This window comes from Cupressus sempervirens, chromosome 11 (assembly GCF_028749045.1).
Source record: "Cupressus sempervirens isolate cs-2001-9-10 chromosome 11, ASM2874904v1, whole genome shotgun sequence".
Classification (NCBI taxonomy): Eukaryota; Viridiplantae; Streptophyta; class Pinopsida; order Cupressales; family Cupressaceae; genus Cupressus; species Cupressus sempervirens.
In genome coordinates, this window is record NC_143128.1 from 808,450,917 (window position 1) to 808,475,695 (window position 24,779).

The window sequence follows — 24,779 nt, forward strand, 5'->3', positions numbered from 1 at the left end:
CGTTGAGATTAGCTAGAGTTGCATCCCACATGGCCTTTGCTGAGGTCAGAATCCAATCTTGACACTCAAACTGCAAGTGTAAGTCCTCAACTGTATTTACAATATCCAGAATCTTCGTATTTTCTGCTCAGCTTGCTTTTTCTTTACTCAAAATGTTGGACAGAAAAGCCAACCTTAAATCCATTATTCCTCTTATACAAAATTGTTACTTTATTTGATCTCTTTGTTCATGTTGCGAGGACAGTTCTTCATGAAGTTGTTCTGTTTGCACTCTAATGATGCCTTCCATATCTTTTTCAAAACCATATACACTGGCTAATTGAAAAATTTGAGATTCAATTGAGTCAATCTATCCTTTCATGATTTTCGCAGAATCTAGCCACCCTAAACAAAATTGGTATGAGTCATGACAACATCATCAATACAATCCTTGAAGCTCTTTAAATTCTTCTGCAAGGTGATATGTGCATTAACACACTCGTCAAAGACCTCAACCATCCTCTCATCATTAATCCTCCTTAGAGCTTAATCCTTGACTTTCTTCTCCACATGGGTTGAATGATCCTTAAAGGAATCCATAAGTAATTTTAACTTCTGTGAATTGTAGGAGTAGAGGCAGAACCTTCTCTGTTGGTGATAGATCTCATATGCAATGCCCATAGCAGCATACTGAACAACCAAATCGACAATGTCATCGATTGTAAGAGCCCTCTTATCAAACTTGGATCCTGTTAACCTAATGACCACATCATTCTTTACAGATTTCAGCACAGGGACATGTCTAGTAGAACACAAACTTGTGCATATGTAGGGCTTACCTAACCAAATGAACTGCTCCTACATGTGACTCAAAACTAGATTGATCATCTTTACTTCATAGAGCATGAGAAAATATTTCTAGACATCCAATTCCTTCTCCACTAGACAGGTGCACTCAAGGTTCATCTTGAACTCGTCATCTGTCAAATGCTTGTTTCTGATTCCAGCCATCTTTATGTGAGCATACTCTTCCATGCAGGCATGAATGTCATTTGGGATATCCTTGGTGTGAATAAGATCAATCAACACATAAGAGAATGCCTAGTTTCGTCGTTCATATTGGATTTGAATGGCCATTTCTTGAAAATTGATCAGGACTTGAATGCTTCGAATGAGATCGAAAATGACCAAATGATGCATCTATAATTCTCTTATGAGCTCAATCAATTTTGTATTAGATGCTTCTTATGTATGGTAGCCTTTATCCCTTCTGTAGTAGCAGTGAACAAACAAAATCTCTGCAATCCTCTCCATGGAATGCATTTGCTTTGGAAATCTAACCAATTACCTCAACATCACATACCACCATATGACTGATATGTTGAAGATTTTAATATCTACAATTACAGGGGCCTGAAAAATATGTAAATATAACTCCCCCTGAACCTATACCTTTTTCAATTTAATTTCCTGAGGTGCAGATCCATCCTTCTCATCATTGTCTTTCTTTTCTCCTGACTTATTAACCCATGTGTTTTCCATTCGTTTCTTCATTTGAATCTGATCGAACTTCTCCTCTGGAATAGAAGACATAACATTTTTTCCTCTGCAAAGCTTAACAATATGTCCTTGCTTATTGTTGTATTAACAAATAACACAATGCTGCAGAGCATTCCCATTTTTCTCACATTAGATCAACAGTCACTAGCCTAATGGCCAAACTTGTTGCATGTGCAGCGATAGTCATTTAAAATTTGAGCATTCCTAATATTGTTCATTTTCATGAGAAGTTCCCCCCCGTCATGCCACTTTTGCATTCATCAACCTTATGACCAGATGTGTTGCAATCAAAGCATTGACCGTTGAATGGTTGAGATCTCGAGGGCCAAAACGAATTTGTGCTCATTATACTCCTACATTCTGCTCAATTTTATATGAAAAAAACAATTACCATTAAAATCTTGAGAGTACTTGGTTAGAGCAGCTTGATTTGGAACTGTCCTTTTGAAGTTCTTCCATTTGTTCCAGACATGAGCAAATTTGTTTTGATCTCGCTCTATCTTTATGGATTCATCTTGAATTTTTTCTTTATCATTTTCATTCATACCAATTTCTACCTTAGACCTTTCTCCCTTTTTGAAACCAAAGCCTTCTTTGTTCTTCCGTGATTTCTAAAGACTAAGCATCTCATCAAGTGAACCATTTCCACCTCTAGGTTTCAAACCTTTTTCAATTTTCTCTTTTGCATCTTTGAATACCTTTCTCAACATAACAATCTCTCCCTCAAGTGTGGGGCATTCAGCACACTTGCTATGAAGTTCTGAGTTTAGACAATCAACATACCTCTTGCCTTCTTCTAGTAGCACTTTTAAATTGATTATTTCATCTTTTGCTTGTTTGACTTTGGCTTCATCCTCATTGTTTGCTTCTAATTTGGCCTTCAACTTGACGATTATCCTTTTTGCCTTATTGAATTTAATCTTGTATTTTTTGCATTTTGCCTTTGCAACATCCTTTTTCTTAAGAGCATACTTGAGTCCTCCTTCATAATCTACTTCACAGTCATCAAGATTGATATCCCATCCTTCTAGTTCCATGACTTAAAGATCTTTTCTAGAAAGATTACCTTTTTTGTCTTATCTTCAAACTCCATATGTACAAAAGCAGCGTCTATTAAATTGTTCCATTAGGAAGCTTGCTCTGCTGCCAATTGTCGAACATACCCATATAAAGAGACACTGAGGGTCTTGAATCAGCCTAAACTAAAATTTGACCATTCATTAAGTTTTAAACCACTTAGATAAACAGAAGTAAAGAGTGAAAATAAACCATGCACCACACAGGAACACCAAGGTTTTTATATGGAAAACCCAAAAAGGAAAAACCACAATGAGGATCACTCACAATATAAAGATTTGTTTTAGGCTTACCGCCAAGGTAGCTCACTCGTCCCTGAATGGACTTGCAGGCTAAGGCACATTGCCCTTGGATAAGATACAATAGACTTGCAAACTCAAGATCACTTATCCAGAGAAAGAAACCATGAGATTACAATGAAATACATAATGCGAACTACTGTAGAAAAAGCATCTAAAAACTTGTGGTAGTGTAGTTCACTTTGTAGACCAAATATTTTGGTACATTGATTATTCACCGTTTATTAGAATAATCTTTATGTTTCTTTTTAATGCTCACTATTGTATCTTATTGTATCTCTGTAAATATTAGAATGTCTCTAATATTTAGGTGTAGTCTAGAATAGAATGTTTCTATTCTATTTGACTCTCCTCTTCGTATATATAGATCATTTGATCTCTAATTAACCAGTCAAGTATTCTGCCACTTACATCTGTAACATGGTATCAGAGCAAGGTTGGATTTTTTTTGAAAATAATAATTTCTTATTGAAATTATCTGAACCTTATTTTCAAAATTATTCTTTCCCTAAATTGTTTTGCTTCATTATACCTAGTTCAGGCTAGGGTCTGGGATGAGAAATATCTGCAACTCAGGTTTGTAAAGCGCAACATCAGTCTGCAAATCACAAGTTCCTTGATTGAATCGTGTAGGGTTTGTTACTCACGATTTACAAACAGCCAGTTCCTAACTTGTGTAGGGTTTGTTACTATGGGTCTGGGATGACAAATATCTGCAACTCGGGTTTGTAAAGCGCAACATCAGTCTGCAAATCACAAGTTCCTTGATTGAATCGTGTAGGGTTTGTTACTCACGATTTACAAACAGCCAGTTCCTGACTTGTGTAGGGTTTGTTACTATGTGTAGGGTTTGTTACTACGGGGTTCGGCCTTTGCAACTACAGCAATCATGCCTCCTGTCTGCAACTTACACGTTTTCTCAAATCGCATTTTCTACAACTTGCATTTTTTCTGAAGTCACGGTTTGCCAAACACAGCGTTTTTAAGGGTGAAATCACAGTTTTTGTTTTTTTTGCTAAAAACTCCTTGCCTATGTTGTCTCAGACAAAAACGCCCTATTCTAATCAAAATCGGGCATTTTCAGACCTGTGGAAACCATTTTTCTATTGTTTTGACCTTCATGTCCACTGACTAGTTTTTTGGCTCAAAACCCTAATTTTTGGGGTCAGAAAATTTTTTTGTTTTTGGATTCTTGGTGGATTTTTCGAGATCTCAAATGGGTTGTCAGATTTTTCTAGGTGCTTCAATTTTGTGCCTTGATTTTCAAGCTAGCAGATCTAGATTCCGACAGCATATTATTTTTGGGTTTTCCAAGCTCTCTTCTGGGTACTTCTCTGATTTTTCTAGGTCTTTCATTTTCTCACTTCGAAGTTTGTGCCATTCACATATTATGAGCATCTGTATCAGCAGCATCAAAAGTCAGACTCAATTAAAAAGCAAGCCAATGTTGCCCAACACTCAGAGCAGAAAGAATCTATCTACCATGCCTTTATGGCCAGCATAATTGTAGATCATGCGAAATCTTCTGCCTGGTATATAGATTCCAGTGCCTCCCAACATTTGACTCACAGGCGTGATTGGTTTGTTGAATTCATTTTGACACAGTAATCTTTGGAGGCGGCAAAGAATACAATATTGTCGGCAAGGGCAATGTTCAAATTCAGTCCGAAGGAAGAAGACTCATGTTCCTCAATGTATGTTATGTTCCTAGCATGAAACATAATCTTCTGTCTCTTAGTCAGATTATGAAGCACTCCCCTCAGTTGGATGTCATTTTCAATGGAAATAAGTGTTCAATTTTTTATTGTGCTTCTCGCACTACACTTGTTGTCGGTCTTGAGGATTATGGTATTTATAGGCTTGTCGATTCAGGTGACTCCCTTGAGCATGCCTTCATTGCCAAATCATCCGCTCTCAGCAGCCTCTGGCATCAACGATACAGTCACCTAAACATTTAATATCTAGCACAACTTGCTCAAGATAATTTAGTCCATGGCCTACCTGATAACCAGACCCAGAACCATCGCGTTTGCAGATCTTGCCAAGCAGGGAAGCAACATAGGACACCATTTAAGGATGGTGAATCATGGCAGGCATCTAAAGTACTCCAGCTGGTCCACGCTGATGTATGTGGTCCTATGAATACTACTTCTGTTACTGGGAACATGTACTTCTTACTCTTTGTGGATGATTTCAGTCGCAAAATGTGGGTATATTTTCTTAAACAAAAATCAGATGTTTTTCTTATATTTCAGTAATTTAAAGCCCCAGTAGAAAGAGTCTGGTTCCCCCATCCGTACTCTTAGGACCAATAATGGGGGGGAATTCTGTTCTTTTGCTTTCTCTACCTTCTGTACTACTCATGGCATTAGAGGTTAGTTCACCACATCTCACACCCCTCAACAAAATGGTGTTGTAGAGCGTCGAAACTGTACCATCATAGAAATGACTAGGGCTATGCTAGAACATAGAAATGTTCCTAGAAAATATTGGGCAGAAGCAGTATCCACAGCTACCTACCTTCTTAACCGGTCACCCACCCTTGCAGTTAACCATAAGACTCCTAAGGAAGCCCGGTCTAGTCGCAAACCTAGGATCAAACATTTGAAAGTTTTTGGCTCTCTAGCATATGTATGGATTCCTGATGCCAAACGCACTAAGTTGGATTCCAAAAGCCAGAAACTCATGTTTACAGGATATAGTCACACACATAAGGCCTACAAACTAATTGATGTAAACATTGATCGTTTAATCTTCAGTCATGATGTTGTGTTTGATGAGGAACTCGAACCATTTCAGCTCTCTGCCTCCCCGTCGCATTCTAAGATTTAGTCTTCAACAATCTCTGACTTGGGTCATTCTATTTTATATGAGTCATCTGATGCTACTGATACACTACCTTAGTCACCTCTAGATAATACAACTCCTACTCCTGCTCCTCATCCAGCTATTCCGACAGCATCTGATATTGGCTCCTCTACTCTTCGGCCAAAATGGTGGGCTCAAACAATTAGTGATCTTTGTCCTAATGAACTCATTGAGGGTAGAACCTCCAAAAATAAGAGCATTTAGCACAACACAGTTAATGTTTCTCTTATGGCCAACATCCACAGTATCCCTGAGCCCCAGACATATGCAAAGGCCAAAGGAATTCCAAAATGGGAATAGGCAATGGATGTTGAGCTTCAGAGTCTTCAAAAGAATCACACCTGTGTTCTTTCAAATCTTCCTCCTAGGAAGAAACCCATTAGTTGTAAATGGGTCTATAAGGTCATGTACCATGCCGATGGTACCTTGAACAAATACAAGGCCAAACTTGTTGCTCAAGGATTCACCCAACGTGAAGGCATTTACTATGAGGAGACCTTTGCCCCAACAACCAAGATGACCACTATTCGCCTTCTTCTTGCCATTGCAGCTCAGTATGGTTGGAAAGTTCATCAGATGGATGTGAAGAGTGCTTTTCTCAATGGTGAATTACAGGAAGAAGTTTACATGATGCAACCCCCAGGTTTCAAGGTTGACAATTCAGAACCAAAAGTATGTAAACTCCAAAAGGCCCTCTATGGTCTTAAACAGGCCCCTCGGGCTTAGTACATAAAGATTGATCAGTACTTGGTTGCTTAGGAAATTCAGCCTAGCCCGTCAGACAGTCATCTATATATTAAACACTCTAGTAATGATTTTTTTTTTCTTGTTGTCTATGTGGATGATTTGATCATTATTGGGAGTTCAAAACATTTGATTTTAGAAATCAAACAAGATCTATGCAAAACTTTTGATATGATAGATCTTGGATTGCTTCATTATTGTTTAGGTATTGAGGTTTGGCAGACTGACAACGGTATTTTTTTGTCTCAGTCCAAGTATGCTAGAAATTTGCTTGATAGGTTTTGAATGCAAGATTGCAAACCTGCCTCCACTCCTATGGAGACTGGTCTGAAATTGTCCACACAATCTAATTCTCCTCCTGTAGATGAAACACTCTTTAGGAAACTAGTAGGTAGTCTCATCTACCTTACTACTACTAGACCTAATCTCAGTTTTGCAGTCAGCTACATCTCACGGTTCATGACGAACCCCTAGACTGATCATTGGATTGCACTGAAACATGTGTTGCGCTATGTACATGGTACTTCAAATTATGGTCTTCTTTACACAAGGAGTGCTACTCCTCGGCTCAGTGGATTCACCGATTCCGATTGGGTCGGCTCAGTTGATGACAAGAAATCTACTTCTGGCTATGTGTTCAATATCAAATCTACAGCAGTTACTTGGACCAGTACGAAGCAATAGGCACGAGCACTCTCCTCTACAAAAGTAGAATATAGAGGACTTGTCAAGGCAGCTTGTGAAGCATTTTGGCTTCGTCAAATGCTTGCAGATATGCGTATTCCTCAAGCAGGTCCGACTTCTTTGTTTTTAGACAATCAAGGAGTACTCAAACTTGCCAAGAACCCAATGTTTCATGAACAAACCAAGCACATAGAACTTCATTGCCATTACATCCGACAGTTAGTAGAAGATGGATCTATTCGGTTACTCTATGTCCCTACCTCAGAGCAACCAGCAAATATTTTCACAAAACCCCTTGGTCCTGACAAGTTTGTTAAATTCAGGGGATCTATTGGTGTGGTAAATAGATTGAGCAGTAAAGGGGGGTATTAGAATAATCTTTATGTTTCTTTTTAATGCTCACTATTGTATCTTATTGTATCTCTGTAAATATTAGAATGTTTCTAATATTTAGGTGTAGTCTAGAATAGAATGTTTCTGTCTATTTGACTCTCCTCTTTGTATATATAGATCATTTGATCTCTGATTAACAAGTCAAGTATTCTGCCATTTACGTTTGTAACACCGTTCACAATCACTTCATGCATTACTAAACTATTTTGCACATTAGAAAGCTTCGCATCAACTCTCACTTCTGCACAAATGATTTATTCATTCCTTATATATCCTCAACAACATTCCAAACCATTAGTTAGGTTGGCACAAATTGGACTTAATAAATGAAACATGCAACACAACATAGGTCAAGTGAAACCAAAATAATACGCGGACCATCATACAAGATATCTAGACCATTTACAAGCTTTATCCAATCTTCTCCTAAAGCAATTAATCATCAAATGTTGGTGCAGGGAAAGTAATTCACCAAACTTGTGATCATTGTGTAGAGCTATGTGTAATTCACCAAGCTGATAGACTATGTGTCATCACTATAATAAAACAGTTTCAGTGTATGACATTTGTTATGATAATGACACAATCTTTGATCTACACTATTATTGTCAATTCAATGAATTACTTTCTCTGCATCAACATTTGATGATTAATCACTTTTGGAGAAGATTGAAGAAACCTTGCAGATGGTTTGCATATCTTGTATGGTGGTCCGCATAATGTTTTCATCTCTCTCTGTGATACAAATACAGACATTTTGGAATTTTGAGAGTGGTGTTGATACCTGGCCCAACTAGGTATATTCCTTCAATTGGAGTTGAACCTGACCTATTTATTTTGCCTTGAAGGATACGGTATGGTATATTTGATATGTGAGGTTCAGATTACATCTTGGATGATCTGCAACCTATTTCTTGATAATGTTGAATGCATATGAGTCCAGCTTGTGTTGCATGTTTCATTTATTATGTCCTATATGTGCTGACCTAACTAATGTTTTGTGATGTTGCGTAGAATATATATAAGGAAGAAAAATCATTTATGCAGATGTGAGAGTTGATGTGGAGTTTTGTGATGTTGCGAAATAGATCAATAATGTACTAGATGATTATGAATTGTGCAAAATCAATGTAACTAAATACTTGGGCTACAAAGCAAACTGCACTATTAGCATTCGATAGATTCTTCTTATACAATAGTTCTCATAAGCATTTCATTAAAAATCTCTTGTATGCTCTAGAGAAATTGATCTTTAGATTGGAAGTCTATTAAATGTTATCCTAGAGCAGTGTGCCTTATCTTGAAAGTCCATTCAGAGAGCATAAGCTTCCTTGGCAGTAAGCCTAATACAAATCTTGTAAAAACTTGTTTTTATATTATGAGTTGATCCCCACGTTGGTTTTTCCCTTGGGTTTTCCACATAAAAATCTCGATGTTCTTGTGTGGTGCATATTGTGTTGTTTACTCTTTACTTCTCCACAACTACTTAAGTGATTTAGATTTTATAAATGATTTAGATTATTTTGATTCACTCCCACAAGCCTCTCAACATATGGGTGTGTTGAACACAGTCATATCTACATCTACATTATCAACTTGTTTTTGAGCCATAAAGACCTCCATGTGACGAGGAGAGGAAGGAATACTCACACTAAGGAGAACCTATAAATAATAGGCGATGTGTTTCTACCGGGCAAGAAGGAACAACAAGAACTCTAAAAATTGGCCCTTGGATAACTAGGGGTTACTTGACCATAAAAGGCTTTATACCCACAAAATTCTCTAGAACCTCAAATATACTATTGAACTCCCCTCTTGATACGTTAACCAAATTGATGGTTGTTTTCTTCCTTTTCTATGAGTTTTCATAAGCATGACTCCGTCCATGTCCAAACCATTTACATGTATTGGGGCTTTCCCTTTTGCTTTAGCATTATCCAAAGGAAAATGGAGGGAACTAAAACTATAAGAACCCCTTCAAGTTCTAGCTCTGACAACACTGAATTGCTTCACTTCTCTATATTTGACATTTCATCAAACAGTTGGCATGCAATGTCTAAGTTCTGATTTCTCAGTGTATATGGTTTGCTTTGTTTGTATTTAAATGATTTTTGCAATTCCAACATATACAAATGCATACAAAATCAAATTATCTTGATAGCTATGCAAAATATCTCATTTCATTTCATATATTTGCAATTATTTACAAGGATCATCAAAGAAGCATTAAAACAATTATTAATTGCAAAATATAAAACTTGGAACTAATTGCTAATCACTATAGACACCACCGATGAAACATGGCTGCTCTAGGAAGTGATGCTTAGGCTGGAAAATGTGAGAGAAGCACCTAAAAAATAAAAACAAGCCACCCAAATGCTGTCCTCTAACAATCTACTGCTGCTCTATATGACCTGCAGCCAGCAATAACTCCAAACACTGAACCATATATGAGGTGCAATATGCATAAAGTGAAGCCTTCTACCCTGACGAACAATTCTGAAATGAAATGGACTTCTAATCACCAATTTTTGCTAATAGTTGAAGCCAAAGCACTTGCATAAGTCACTGGTGTAGTTTCAACCAATTCAAAGTGCTAAAGCCTGTGTGAAATTTACAATTCCACCACTCTGAAATTCTTCAAACCCTTGTTCTTCTCTTCACCCAAATAAAAAAAAGCTAATGCACAATAGAATGAATGGATTTTCTCTCATCTTGACTTTTTATAGTTCTCCAAGTAAAATCAACTACTATCTTCACAAATACACTTCTCATAACTTAAAAATTACTTAGCTTTTGATGCCATTTATATTTGTTGCAACTCAAATTATAATATTCAATTATAACCCCTCCTTTTGGTGCACATCATTAAAATGAAAAGTATACATTATTAACCATTTATATCTCCCTTTTAAAGAAAGTCCGCTTAAACTATAAAGCTATATTGTATCATTATAACACACTTTATTAAATGACAAGTCATGAAGTGGCCCCATTCACATATAACGAAAATATAACTTTATAACTTGAGAAATAATTATTATTTCTTGTTTCCATTTAACCCTAGGAATTAACCATTGTATCCATTGTGCATCCAACTACCTTACCAAAAATAGTAAGGGTCCTTCTCTAACATCCACTGACCTACTATAAATAGCAAGTCCCTGAAACCGAGCCAATTGACGAATGAGATAATCTTTGTGCATACCATGAGTCTCGGTATCCTTGCCAAAGATATCTCTGACCATAATTTAACTTGCTATAAATAGTAAGTCCCAAGCTGGAAGCTTTGTCAATGCCACCACAACTCCATATTGCTAGCAAATTAGCTAGTTGCCTAGCTAAAGTTAGAAATTCTGATTTACTCAAAATAGACACTTTCAATCTAATTCAACGAAGCGCAAACCTGAACATCCCTGACAAATGAAGTAGAAATTGGCCATTGACTTAACCAACTGAGACCTCCCTTCCATAACATTAGCCTACGAGTGTCACAATGATGGGCTAACAACTCATCCTCAAACACCAACTAAATGGATGTTATAGTTCGCCCTCACTAAAATTGCATGTCCCCAAGCAATCTCATAAACAAATAACAGATGAATCCACCTAGATTCCAAGGGTAAGGCCGCGTAATGTCCTTGTGACGACTAACTAGCTCTTGTAACATCATCACTAGTACAGCTAACAAAACCTGCCAAATTGAACCAAATCTGACATTAGATGTCATAGGAGTGAAAATCTCAAACTGAAGCAACTTGGTAGGTTAACAAAGCTTGCTTCCCCAAACTGCACAATGTGAGCTGCCATACACATTGTCCAACAATATCCATGAATATAATTTTCTAAATTATGGTGAAAGTCATCATACGATTAGGATTATGACTGATCATCAGTTAATTAATATACAATTTAACTATCGATAGGAATTCCAAATACCAATAATCAATCTATTGATAGCTCATATAGATAATTTATTAGTAATATATTATTGGTCAATGTATATTATCAATACCAATATTTATATTAATATAATCAATTAAATGTGATATAGATGTCATTTTATTAATCCATATCAATGCATGAATAAAAATACAATTAAACCACCTATATCCTAAATCAAATCCTTAAAATAAAATAAATAATGATCCTATTATAAAACATCCTCTCTACAAACCCGATATCTATTAAACATTCTAATTAACTTCCTTAAAATCCTATTTAATTAACAAATGAAAAGACAGATAGGAAATGACTAACATCAATTGGGCAATGTTGTTTAGAAGGGTCATGACTGACCATATAAGTATTTATATTAAATGAGTAAGGCACATTAGAGTACAGAGTGGGGAGAAACATGAAAAGTATAGAGAATACTTTGTATATTTGATAAAAATAATATTAAAGGTCAAAGTTCATATGGACTAGAAACAAGAAGAACTAATAAATAATAACATAAGAGGTAAAAAGGGTATTTATTGGTCAAGTCAAATAGTAAAGACTAAGTAAAAGACAAAAAGCTGAAATTATAGGGGACAAGATAAGTCAAATCTTGGGCTATATAGGAATTTGCAAATGGTCAACACATTTAGAGGTATGAATCAATATTAAGGTATGTTACATTGTTCTTTAATGATTCCTTTTTCTTTTGAACAAATATCATATGCCAACGAATTAATAATTAATGTGATAATAATTTTCATGGTAATTGGTAATGTTAGAAAATTGAATTCATTATAGTCAACTGAGATTATAAATGTGATTATATACATATTTTTGTACTTCATAACCCTTTTAGGGAAAGAGATTGATTTAAACTCTAATAGTGCCAGTATGAGAGATTGATAATCTCCATCTGACTCACATAACTATGATATCTATATTCTCTATCTATAATGTTGGTATGCGAAATTGATGGAATCTCTATTTGATTGACATGCCTAAGATTGATGTAAAAATGTCAATATATGAGAGTAATCTCTATTTGGCCGACATGACCAAGATTGATGTGCCAGAATATTTTGATGAGTCAACATATGCATATGAGATGAGGCCTTGGACAGGGAGTGTCCCTTCCAAGAAGAAACCTTAAGGGGTGCACTCTAAAGAAGACAATGGCATAACAAAGGGTTAGGAAACCCAATTTGGAGACATCTTAAAGATTTGGGTTAGAATTGGGGTAAGATATTATAGTTAGACTTGTTATTGTCTTATTCTAGCATTTCTTTTGGAGGTTCTACTCGTCCAAAGCTAATATTAGTTGTGACAATGTTACATATTTCCCTTTAAAATAAAGTCCCCTTAAACCATAAAGTTATATTATACCATTGTGATACACTTTATTAGATGTCTTTTAAGTCATTAAGTAGCCTCATTCACATAAAGTGAAAATATAACTTTATAATTAATTATTAATAAAGTATTACTTTATTTATAATTAATATAACATAACTCCATAAATAATAGATATTTCTTGTTACCATCTGACCCTAGGACTAACCATTGTGCATCCAACTACCGTACTAAAAAACTAAGGGTCTCTCTCTAACATCCAATGACTTACTATAAATAGAAAGTCCCTAAAACTAAGCCAACTAACAAATGAGATAATCACTATGCATACCATGAGTCTGGGTACCCCTGCTAGAGATAGCTCTGACCATTATTTGACTTACTATAAATAGTAAGTCCCAAGAAGCTCTATCAGTATCACCACAACTCCATACTGCTAGTAAATTGTCCAAGTGCCCAGCTAAAGATAGAAACTTTGATTTACTTAAACTAGACACCTATTATCAATAGTGAGTGTGTTTATCCAACTCAAAGAAGTGCAAACCTGAACATCCCTAACCAATGGAGTAGGAACTAGCAACTGACTCAACCAACTGAAACCCCCCATCCATAACTAAATTAGCCCACAAGCATCACAATGATGAGCTAATAACTCATCCTTAAACACTAGCTAAAAAAGGGACATTGCAGTCCGCCCTCCCTGAAATTTCTTATCTCCAAGCAATCTCAGAAACAAGTAACACATCATTCAATCTAGATCCCAAGGCTAAGACTACGTAATGTCCTCATGATCACTAACCAACTCTTGTAACATCATCACCAATACAACTGACAAAAGCTACCAAATTGAATCAAATTTGATTGTAGATATCACAAGAGTGAACATCTCAAAGAGAAGAAACTCGGTAGGCTGACAAAGCTTGTTTCCCCAAACTGCAGAAAGTGATTTTCCATACATATTGTCCAACATGTGTGCAATTGATTTGTACACTTGAAAGAGATTATGCATATAAAGGTCAAAAGTAAAACCACATGTATTCGACACCATTTACACATCCCAAAACTCCTCAACGAGCCCTTTTTGAAATCTTGATGCACTAGAAGGATCCCAAACTTTAAACAAAAGCCTACCTCAAAGAATGTCCTCAGACTCCTATTGCTCAAATCTAAACTTAACTTCACTATGTCCAAAGTGGTAAAGCCAATCAATAAGACCCACCTAAACTATAGTACTAACCTTGTTATCACTTGGATCCCACAAGACTAAACACACATCCATCTGCTATAAGAAGATACAAACAGCTAAAGGTCTTTGAAAACTACCCTTATCTCCATCCTTTACAGGGCTCCCATGGGTGTGCTGACTTTGCAAGTAGTCTAACTTGTAGTTATTGATCCCATCTATAGAAAATGGTAAATAAGCAACCCAGAAAGGATGGTACAACCTCAGAACTAATCCACACGGTTGTATCATCAAATCCTCCGTGAAGATCAAAAAAGTCGTAATGAGATATCCTCCCTATACAGTTTCAATAAAAGGCTCCCACATCTTGATCAAGCACTGAGTATCATAGTCTTGAACATAAGCTCTACCAGTTGACTCATCACAAACAATTCCTGCAATGGATGTAATCGCAAGAGAACCTCATGCAACGTGTGGTTATTCGCTGCCCTTTACAGATGCACTCATCCCATCGATATCATTTGCACTTATAACCCATGATAGGCATGGCCACATCCTCAACCTGCTCATAACCATAGCCTGTGGATTTCAAATCATCACCAACAACCACTACAAGAAACTATATTGCAACGAAAGATGGTGAAGACTGTGCTCAGTTCAACTCCATGGCAACCTCTTCTAATTGTGATTGTGTCTCCTACAGAGCCCACTGGGTGTTCTTCAATAAGTTTATAGTCGCCTCAAGCTCATGAGTGAGCCCATCTACATTATCTTCCTTTCCCCTTAGTGCATCATATATTTGTCAACAGATAACTATAAATATTTACGTTTCAATATTCTGACGGCTTCCCAAAGTGTATGAAAACCATCACAAAGCTCATCTATCACAAGATTACCCCAACCATAGGTAGCCAACATATGACAAGAAACATAAAAAATGATCAATGATTGTTTGTAATGTCCCCTGGTAAGGTTGGACATAATTATTACATATTTACTTTAAAGCTTCACATTGTATATCCTAAGATACAATAATTCAATCTAAGGTATGCATAAGTAGTATTAATATATGCAAGGTCCCCATTTTTAGCAGGCCCCTACAGTTGGCTAAGTCAATCCCTACAGTTGGCTAAGTCAATTCATCATGGTGACCCTTGTGAGCTGGCAGTATGTTTTAAGGGTCTCTGAGGCGGACTTGCTATTTCTAGCAAGTCTACTTTGAGGTGGTTTCTATTTTTAGCAGTGTGGTGGAGGCACTGGCAGTTGATCTTTATCACCGATGGACTAGGCATATTCATAGAGTTCTTATTTGATAAGTGAGTAATGAGGCTTCTAATTATGAAGGGAACTTTGTCTTATTTCATGTTATAATTTGATGGTGTAAATGAGAAGCCTCTTAAGTGATAAGTGTCTCCATGAAACTATGTGCTTAAAAGTTATTTATTTAAAAGAATTAGTTGGAAGCTTCTAATTGAAAAGTGTGTTGATAGAGCAACCTTAATGAAAAGTATATGGGAGAAGCCAACGGCTTTATAAAAAAGGCTTCATGAAGCAATTAGATTCATTTGATATTGACTATTGCTTTTGATAATTTGTGTGTGAGGGTTTCTGAAGTGTGAATTCTCTTGAGGACTGATTCCTCTTGATTTGTGATTCAATTGTTGCTGTTGTAAAACAAATTGAATTAATTCTACTGCATCTGGGAGTTGTATTCACTTCAATGCTGAATATATATTGAATTGAATTATATATTCAATCTGATCTAGGCATTTTTCTTCAGTAATTAACTGTGGCTGGGAAGGCATTTGCGCTGGAGAATTTGGAGTTTGTTGAGCACCCAATTATACTGGCTGTTGGGCATTGTTTTCTATCTGCATATCAGCCATTTGATATTACTGATTCTATGCATGCGTAATTCCTTGCATTTTGGGCACTGCTCGTCTCTGTCTGGGCGTCAATCATCTCTGCTGTTTGGGCATTCAATCTGCCTATATTTTGTTCGTCATTGTGCTGGAGCAGCCCATTAGTCTGAATTCTGGGTGTTGATCATCATTATCTATTGGCGCTCAACTGTCATCTCTTGAGGGTGCCACAGCAAGGCAAGTCTGTACCGCAATCCATGGCATATGGAGGCAGCCATGTGAGAAATACAGAGCATGAGAACTTTGGAAGTCTAATATAGACCAAGCCCCTGCTGGGAGTTTACCAGGTTCCTTGTTTCATTTTAATAATTGAATTGTGTTCAACAAATACTATTTGTGCCAAGGCAATAAATAAAGTGGGAATTGCTCATCTTATTGTTTATCGCTATTCTGATATCACTTTTCAGTTAAGTTGTGCATGCAAAGTTTATAATGAATGAGTTGGGAAAATTATCTCTATTCTGGTATTGCATTTAGTTTAACATAATTATCTATTTAAAATCATATACACTGAAATTCCCCAAGATTTCAAGTCAAATCCTGAGAAAAATAACATTATCCAGCATTTGGGGTGAGTTCGCTGGGTTCATTACAATATAATCAAGACAAAGTATCTATTTCTAACATTAATTCCCACATATCTAATCATATTACTTTTCGGTTTAATGATGGAAGTTGTAGGTGTTATCCAAGTTGCCTAGGTATCAATTTTGCAATGAGTTCCATCAAAATTTACAGGTCCCAGTCCATATCACGAATGCTTACGGAACGCTGAACCCTACCTTCTCTTGGGACAAAGATCCATTGCTTGGATTTATACAAGTCCCTCCTTGGTAACATCACAACCTTTCCTTCTCAAATTAAAATAGTAATAGGTCTTAAATAAATATACATCTGTATGATATAACTGATATATAATTTTGATGTTCTTCTTATTAATAGATATATAGAATATATAAGATCATTCTTATAAGATAGATGATCATTTATAATTACATTATATAATTCAATATATATGTTAGAATTAGTAATCTTTCCTTGGTTGTATTTATTTATTAAATGGGATAAACCAAGGTATCCCTCATATAGTTTGTCCGCTAGTCCACATATGAAGGACATGTCATTTACTTGTCCTCTTATCCATGTGTGAGGACAACTGATTTTGTAATTCCTTTTATAAAGAAAATTAGTTTATCCTCCTTAAAAGGATCTTGACACTTTGGACACACTTATTATGAATGGTGGCAATCATAGAAATGGGAGTTACACATGCAACTCCATTCTCATCTCTATAAAAGAAATGTCTCTCTCTCATTCTTCAACTCTTCAACACATCATTTTGATGTTATTGTACTGAGGTAATTTGCTCTTCCCCCCCGCCCCTCTCTCTCTCTCCCCATAGGCTTTGCCCTCATTCATAATATTACACAAGGGGTTTTCTTTGCATTCCCCTTTCAAAATATATTGTCTCCATTCTTGTTGCTCCACTGGAAAGCTCATTTGGTTTATGGTAAACTTCTTCACATCAAGCTCTCTTGGATTGTTTCATTAATATTCATTTTAATTGATTTCTTTCAATATATATATATACAATCTGATTTCACTGCTATTAATGTGTATATAGTCTTCTGATTTCAATGTTATAACTGAAATGAATATATATATATTGGTCGTCCTAATATGATAATATGGAGATCAGTATCATCATACCCATATACTTTCTTTCTTCTCCATATCTCTCTATATATAAATTTTTCTATCTTCCAAGTTAATGACTTTCCGATCCATATATCAAATATGACTTATAATTCCATTTTCTTTTTCTTGCACCGTCTATCCAATATATTTCCTAAACTCCAAAACCATCCTTCTTTTAATAATCTATGAGGAGATTGGAGCTGTGGGGTGGAAACTCTTCAATGCTAAGTGGATCACACCCCTCTAGTCAATGGTTACTATAATCCTTTTTTACCACTACCAACTAATGTTAATCACTCCTACAATAGTAAGCTAAATCCTTCCATATATGTATCACATCTTTTGTTAATCCTTTCTTGAAACACATTCCTTAACCCAATACTGATCTCTATTGATTACTATTCTATAATTACTTTGTCTAATTGATGTTTCATGATTATTAAATAATCGCTATCCCAGTTACCAATATTCTGTAATCATCAACGATTACGAGATGTTTGTCATCCATAGAAACTGTAGCCGACAAGGTGTTGTCGTCGGTAAATATTTTGTAGCTGACGGGCCAACGGGTCCATGTCATTGGTAAAGATTTTGGCCGACGGGTAGATTAGGATTGTTTTGTAGCCAACGGACTCCTTTGGGAAGGTTCGGCAGAAAGTATTTATACCCCATCTGGGATCATTGTAAATCATCTTATGAAGCATAATGTAATGTTCTGGCATATGCGAATAATCTAAAGAGTTCTGCTGTTCGTGTTCATTCTCTGTGTGCATTTCTTGATTAACCTATGCGGTAAACAATGTTACTATATTGATTTGGTCATCTAATTTCTTCAAAATGATATTATATATGTTGCTGGCTTTAAGGTCTTAGGTGCTACTTATGCATTTAGTATCTCTTATTCCATCGATATGAATCTTTTACATTTCCCAATGTAATGTCTTTCTTATCCTGCAAGCTCCTTGTTTCTAACCAATCATGTTCAGATTTATATAGGCATCTTAGGGGATGAGAGGACATGTCGGTTCACCCATGGACATGGCGACTCCTCCATTTTATTTTTAATGCTTTCTATCAACTACTTCCCTTAGTCGGTAACTTTTAATGGAGATAATTTATATTGTATTATGTAAGTTCATTTAGGATTAATTTATAAGTTATATTATATTATATTAAATATACGTGCTTATATTATATTGACTTCATTTAGTCCACTTTTAGTTTGTCCTTAGAATTATATTAACATTTTATTATTTAGAATGTATAATATTTAATTTTTTATTTCTATTTATTAACAATAATAATCATTGATTATCATTCTTGATTTGATCATTGAATATTATCAATATTATTTATTTATTAAATGTAATTGTTTAGTGACAATATTGATTAACATTATTTAATAGAATATATATTAGAGATAGGAGATGGATTATTTATTCAAGCAATTCATATGTGCATATATTTTAATTATATATATAAATCATGGCTCATGACCCAAAATCAAGTGCTGAAGAATTATTTGCAAGCAGGAATATTTTTGAAAACAGGTTAGAAAATAACCTTTCACCAGTGCTACAAATGTATAATATGAAAAATATCAAGTCAACATATACTTTCTGTCAAGTAACCTTTTGCAAGTAAAAAGTCGAATAGGTGTATTGCATGTGTAGGAAAGTATGCAGTGTTTCACTACTGAACATGTCACCACCTCTTAGGTTACCAATTCATATCTGATGATGTCTACATTCCATAATATAGAAAGTCTATAGGCAGAAATTTGAATAGCAATGAATGGATGCATAAAGCACAATTTGTCAATTACACTTACATTGGCTTCTGCAGCAGGGTTAACATTGCCAATTGCAAAAAATGAGCCACCAAGTATAACAATCTTTTTTACTTTGCTTGCAAAAGCCTTGTCCCTTTTGATTGCCTAAAATGAAAATAAAATCCAGTTAAACCATCTATAAAACAAATCATTTTCCCACAAGAACAATTCTCAATTGGAAAACTTTAACGTAGTGAATGAAGCTAACCTTAATCTATTATCACTAGACCATTTGCAATGCCACTCACGATGGAAAGGAGGGCACCATAAATACTCACCAAGGCAATATTAGTTAAGGGTCCCAATGCAAGAACTGTGATTTCACCCGGATGTTCAGAAACTTTGTCAACTAGGAATTCACAGGCACTTTTTTCTATCTTTTTTGTTTTTGGTGGAGGAGGATATGTGTTTCCTAGCCCGTCAGATCCATGAACAAAATCTGCAATCCGTGGTGGACCTCTCTGCACAAATGAAAGACAAAATTTCATAGATGATAGAAGACTGTGGTTAGTATAACATGAAATGAAAAGTAAAAAGGGGAATGGACAGAAAAATTGCAATTGAATTGCAAGGAAGGAAACTCATGAGAGATTTAAAGGCTTTCAGAAACCATATTTTGGATAGAAGGCTTTTGGAAAACATCAATTTTTAACCATGTCTACATTCCATATCACACTACAGATCCATCATTAGATGAGATGAGTCTCAGACTACAGATCAGAACCCTTGTTTAGAAAATTCTTTAGAACACACTAGATGCAATGTAAGTGCAAGTTGATTAAAGTCATAAATAAGTCCATTTAATTTTAGAAACATCATAAACTAATTGTTAAGCATTGGCCATTATATTTAACTCCTATCATTTACTTTATAACCACTTCACCAAAATAATGCAGGAGCATCCCAGGCTAATAAGCAATCTTGCATCATCTGGAATAAATATTTCATTTTAGTTTATTTTGTTTTGAATGTCAATAGTTTTCTTTTGAGCACTCAAGCCACAGTTGGAATTATCTACTAGTCACAGTTGAGCACTCAAGCCAACAAAATTGAATCATCTCTGCGGCACCACCTATTGATCAGAACATCTTATAAGTTTCATGTAGATCATCAACCGAGCACCATACGTGTGCCCACTTGTCTGTCTCATTTTCTATGATCCTTTGACTTTGTGCAATGTCAGAACAGCTAAAAGTGTTATATGAGATATGTGCTATGCTTTAGAGCCTTCCACCAAAGGATAATCATTCAAGAGGCCTTTTGGGACACCCAGGAGGCCTTTACCAATGCATTAAGATTGATATCCTCCACATACATTTTTTACCATTTTGGTTCAAACAGAGTAATGTAAGGGCCTACAATTCAAAATTCCCCACAAATATACCAACAACCATGAGTCGAAGTGATACAATACCACTTCCATATCTCATAGAGACTTCCTTGTAAGCTAGACAGTAGATAACAATTTCCTTTGTACAAATGATCCCACTGATTTTTTATTGTTCAAATGAAGCCTTTATATAAAAAGTAATTGATTTCCATCAATATAACCTTGAGAATATGGTAACACCATAGCCATTAGAAGATACAGGGTTTAGGTGCGAGAATTTCATTTCCAATAGTGTACAACTTTATTGTTGATAAACAAGGCAAAACTATTACAATAAAATCTTGTACAAAATGCATGCAAATCTAAAATATGTTTTATCATCTCAGAATATCATAAACAGATATTATGTAGATGTACATATCAGCAAATCATATAGACCCAAGATTTACATGGAGAAAAGCTTTCAAAAAGAAAGGAAAGAAGACAAGTATGTATCTATTAATGATTGTAGCTTCAATTGGATGATTCCGATCGATGAAATCAAATGTTTGAATGGCCTATCGACTTTAAACATTTGATATCTATCCTACACTACTGTTATCATGGATCATTTGTACTATTGATAATAAAGTAGATATTATATAAATATATAATATATATGTGTATATTAGATATATAAGATATATTACATTGTGTGTATAATTATTATACACACACACATATTATTATATATATATAAATTATTATCACATTTTAATCATTATGATACCTTAAGAAAATATTATTCGTAGTAACTAATGAGAGTTAAAGAGAAGTGTCTCTTACTATTATATACATATTCATTGAGAAGGTATCTTGAAACACACAGGAAATCAGTAATTGCTATTACAAGTTACAACAGAGACAAAACTGTCCAAACTTAACAGTATCAATCTTCAATGTACTTGAGACAATATTAACACACTAGCACTGCATTTTTACAGTACTTTGGCAACACCTGTGAGCTTGTAAACAATGATGTGAAGCCTTCTCATACCTCCAATATATTGACAAGCAGAAAGGCCAAAATCGGAAATGGTTTTGCCAAAATAATGGATACCAAAGCCATGGTATCATTCAAAATGCCCACACCCACCTTGGAAAGCATCTTCTGCAAATTGTATGTACCTCAAACGACTGCACATAGCGGTGAAATTGATAGTAAATCCCACAACACTCAGAGATCACTTGCAACAAAAACACCTATCACTTCTTAATAGAAATAGCCATTGATATGCTCATGCAAAACTAGGGGAGAGATTGATCCAAAGAGGAATATGACATTGCAACTAACATACAAATGAATTGGATGATTCTTAATGAATATAATGTAATGCTTATAAAGCATCTTCATAAATATAAAACATAGATCTAAACCTCCGTGAGGATTAAATTAAATCATGACAAGTGTACTCATCCTATGACATGAGACAAAATGACCTATAATTAGCTCAATCTAAATAGAGAAAGTCCCTCCTAAGTTTTGCTTAAGAGTAATAAAATAATAAATGACCTAACTAATTACTAATTCTTTGATTAATTATTAAGGTGATTCACTGATTACTCCAACCCCCCACCCCCTTAAGCTCAACTTAAGAAGAAGCCAAAAACCTAATAATGATTTCAAAGATGGATGTATGGATGGGTCTTGGCAGCAAGGCCTGATGGGTGCCCATGTACAAAGAAATGAAATACATCATAACTAGAGAAAGGAAGAAAACCTCATTAGTAAAAACTCCTCTCCAAAAGAAAAATGAAATTAAATGCACTAATGAGAGGATAGGAGGACTCGATATGACCCCCCAAGGATGGGTTCTATCTTAAAAAATACAATAGACGTCCCTGGAATAGGAGAGAAAATGCAGAATATGAATCCCCCCTATAGAGAAGTAGCTCATGTACCAAAGAGAAAAGCTTGAAGACAAAATACTATCCACTAACTAAAAACAACATTTCCTATTAGAATATTTTTTGTATTTTTAGTATCTCGCTATATTTAGCTAGTTCTAGTTAATGGCCATTTAGCCTTTCTTTTTAGTTTGTTCATTCAGTTCTATTTACAGATGTTGTCTTTATTAAGACAACTTGGGTTTTTTGTTCACTCTATTATTAGCGTTTGTAAACTCTATTTAAGAGTTCATTGTTAATGCAATATTCATTCTGTTTTCTCCATTCATTCAGTCTTTAACGATTTCATGGTATCAGAGAAAAAAAATTGGAATTTATTTATTTATAAATCATGTCGAAAACATGTGAGGAAAAATAATTTAAAAATTGTTTACTAGAATGGCAGCAACATCACATGGACCTCTATCTTTTTTGTCTAAGCACCAGTCCATCCATCCAAGCACTTACAAAATTACTGACACAACATTACCAACGGTAGCCACACAATCAAACAAAAAATGGCCACTAGTAGCTAGGTTGCAGGTGTAAAACAAAAATTAGAAGGGCGTGAGCCTAAAAGATTCTGGACTGGGTGAGAGTGATTATGCGCCGCTGGCTGAAAAATCGGGTGCAGGTTTGAAGGAGTTAAAAAATAATAATATTTGCCAAGTCACAATTAGGTCGAAAGGGTGGATTTTGGTTTTTCTTTCAAACAAGAATGCAATTTCCTCCAACAGCCACAACTTTTCCCAAACCCGCATCCACCTCAGCTCAAAAAGACCAAGTTTTTTGTTTTTTCTAGTGTTTGGCTCCACACATCTTCCTTTTTGGTCTGATTTTGGCCAAGACATTTGTTAATTTTTCAAATCCACGAATCCGTATTTTCATTGTTATTGTTGTCATTTGTCTTCTTTTTAGACACAATTTTTGGTAGAATCATCAATGATTTCTCCAATTTTCTGAGCTGTTGGATTTTGTTTTAATCTTTTTAGTTGAGCTTTCTTGATATTGCTTGGCCAAGTTTTTTTAAAAAATAAATTGGGTGGCCAAAATTCTAATCTGAAATTTGGATAATCGCCTAGGGTTTTTCTATGCATAAACTTGCTAGAGTTTCCAAAAAAATTCCAAAAATAAAAACAAAAATTTATTTTTGATGATTTTTTATTCTTGCAGGTTAATTAGTTTGCTTTTTTATTTCAATATTTTTCCAGGAGTTTTGTTTTGCAGTTTAGTGCAATGTCTACCTTGATTCTTATGCCTTCATAGGGTTGACTAGCAACCTCCATTTCAGTGATGACATCTTTGACCAACATTATGTTGTAGGGCAATCAACAGTTTAATGGCTGCAATTACAACACCTAAAAGCAGCACATGATGATGATATTTGGATATCATTGTGTTGATAAGATTGTTTTAGGTACATAAGCATGTCCTCCGACAATTTAGATGGATCAAGAAAATAACATAATCATGAAGTTGTCATGTTGGTTTAACGTTTAGTTGTAGATGATCAGCTCACTCAAGAACCTTCCGGTAACATAGCTAAAGAAATCTAGGACATCTCAAAGGATCTTTATGAGACATTTGACAAGAGCTGCACTTTATGAAAAAATTATTATTTTCTACCATGATGGACAAGAAAACAACACTCCAGGCACATCTATTGAAAATCAAGGAGCTATGTGATCAGTTAGAGTCTATTGGCTATAAGATGGAGGAAGAAGATATTGTAGTGATCACACTGAGAAGCCTGCCCTGATCCTACAAGCACTTTATAGAGACACTCCTTATCACTTCTACTAGTATTGCCCTAACATTATTTGATTGTTGCAACAAGCATCTACAACAAGATAGATGGAGGCAACAGTTTGGAAGTCATGACAATTCTTCCTCTTCTGAATAGGTGGCCTTTCTAGCACGAGCCTTAAACAAGAACACATGTACCTCTCAGTTCTCTCAGCAAAATGGATCCAGTGAACCTTTGACATCTTCA

The 24,779-nt window shown here is 35.3% G+C and overlaps 1 protein-coding gene across 1 annotated transcript in view; it reads right to left on the minus strand.

Annotated features, from left to right (window-relative positions):
- Window positions 1-24,779, minus strand: part of URH1 (uridine-ribohydrolase 1) — a 76,512-nt gene that overhangs the window by 18,319 nt on the left and 33,414 nt on the right. Inside the window, exons 5-6 of the mRNA XM_089811964.1 lie at window positions 19,809-19,991; window positions 19,531-19,635 (exon numbers count right to left, since the gene is read on the minus strand). Of these exons, the coding sequence (XP_089668090.1) occupies window positions 19,531-19,635; window positions 19,809-19,991 (288 nt within the window). The remainder of the gene's footprint in view (window positions 1-19,530; window positions 19,636-19,808; window positions 19,992-24,779) is intronic.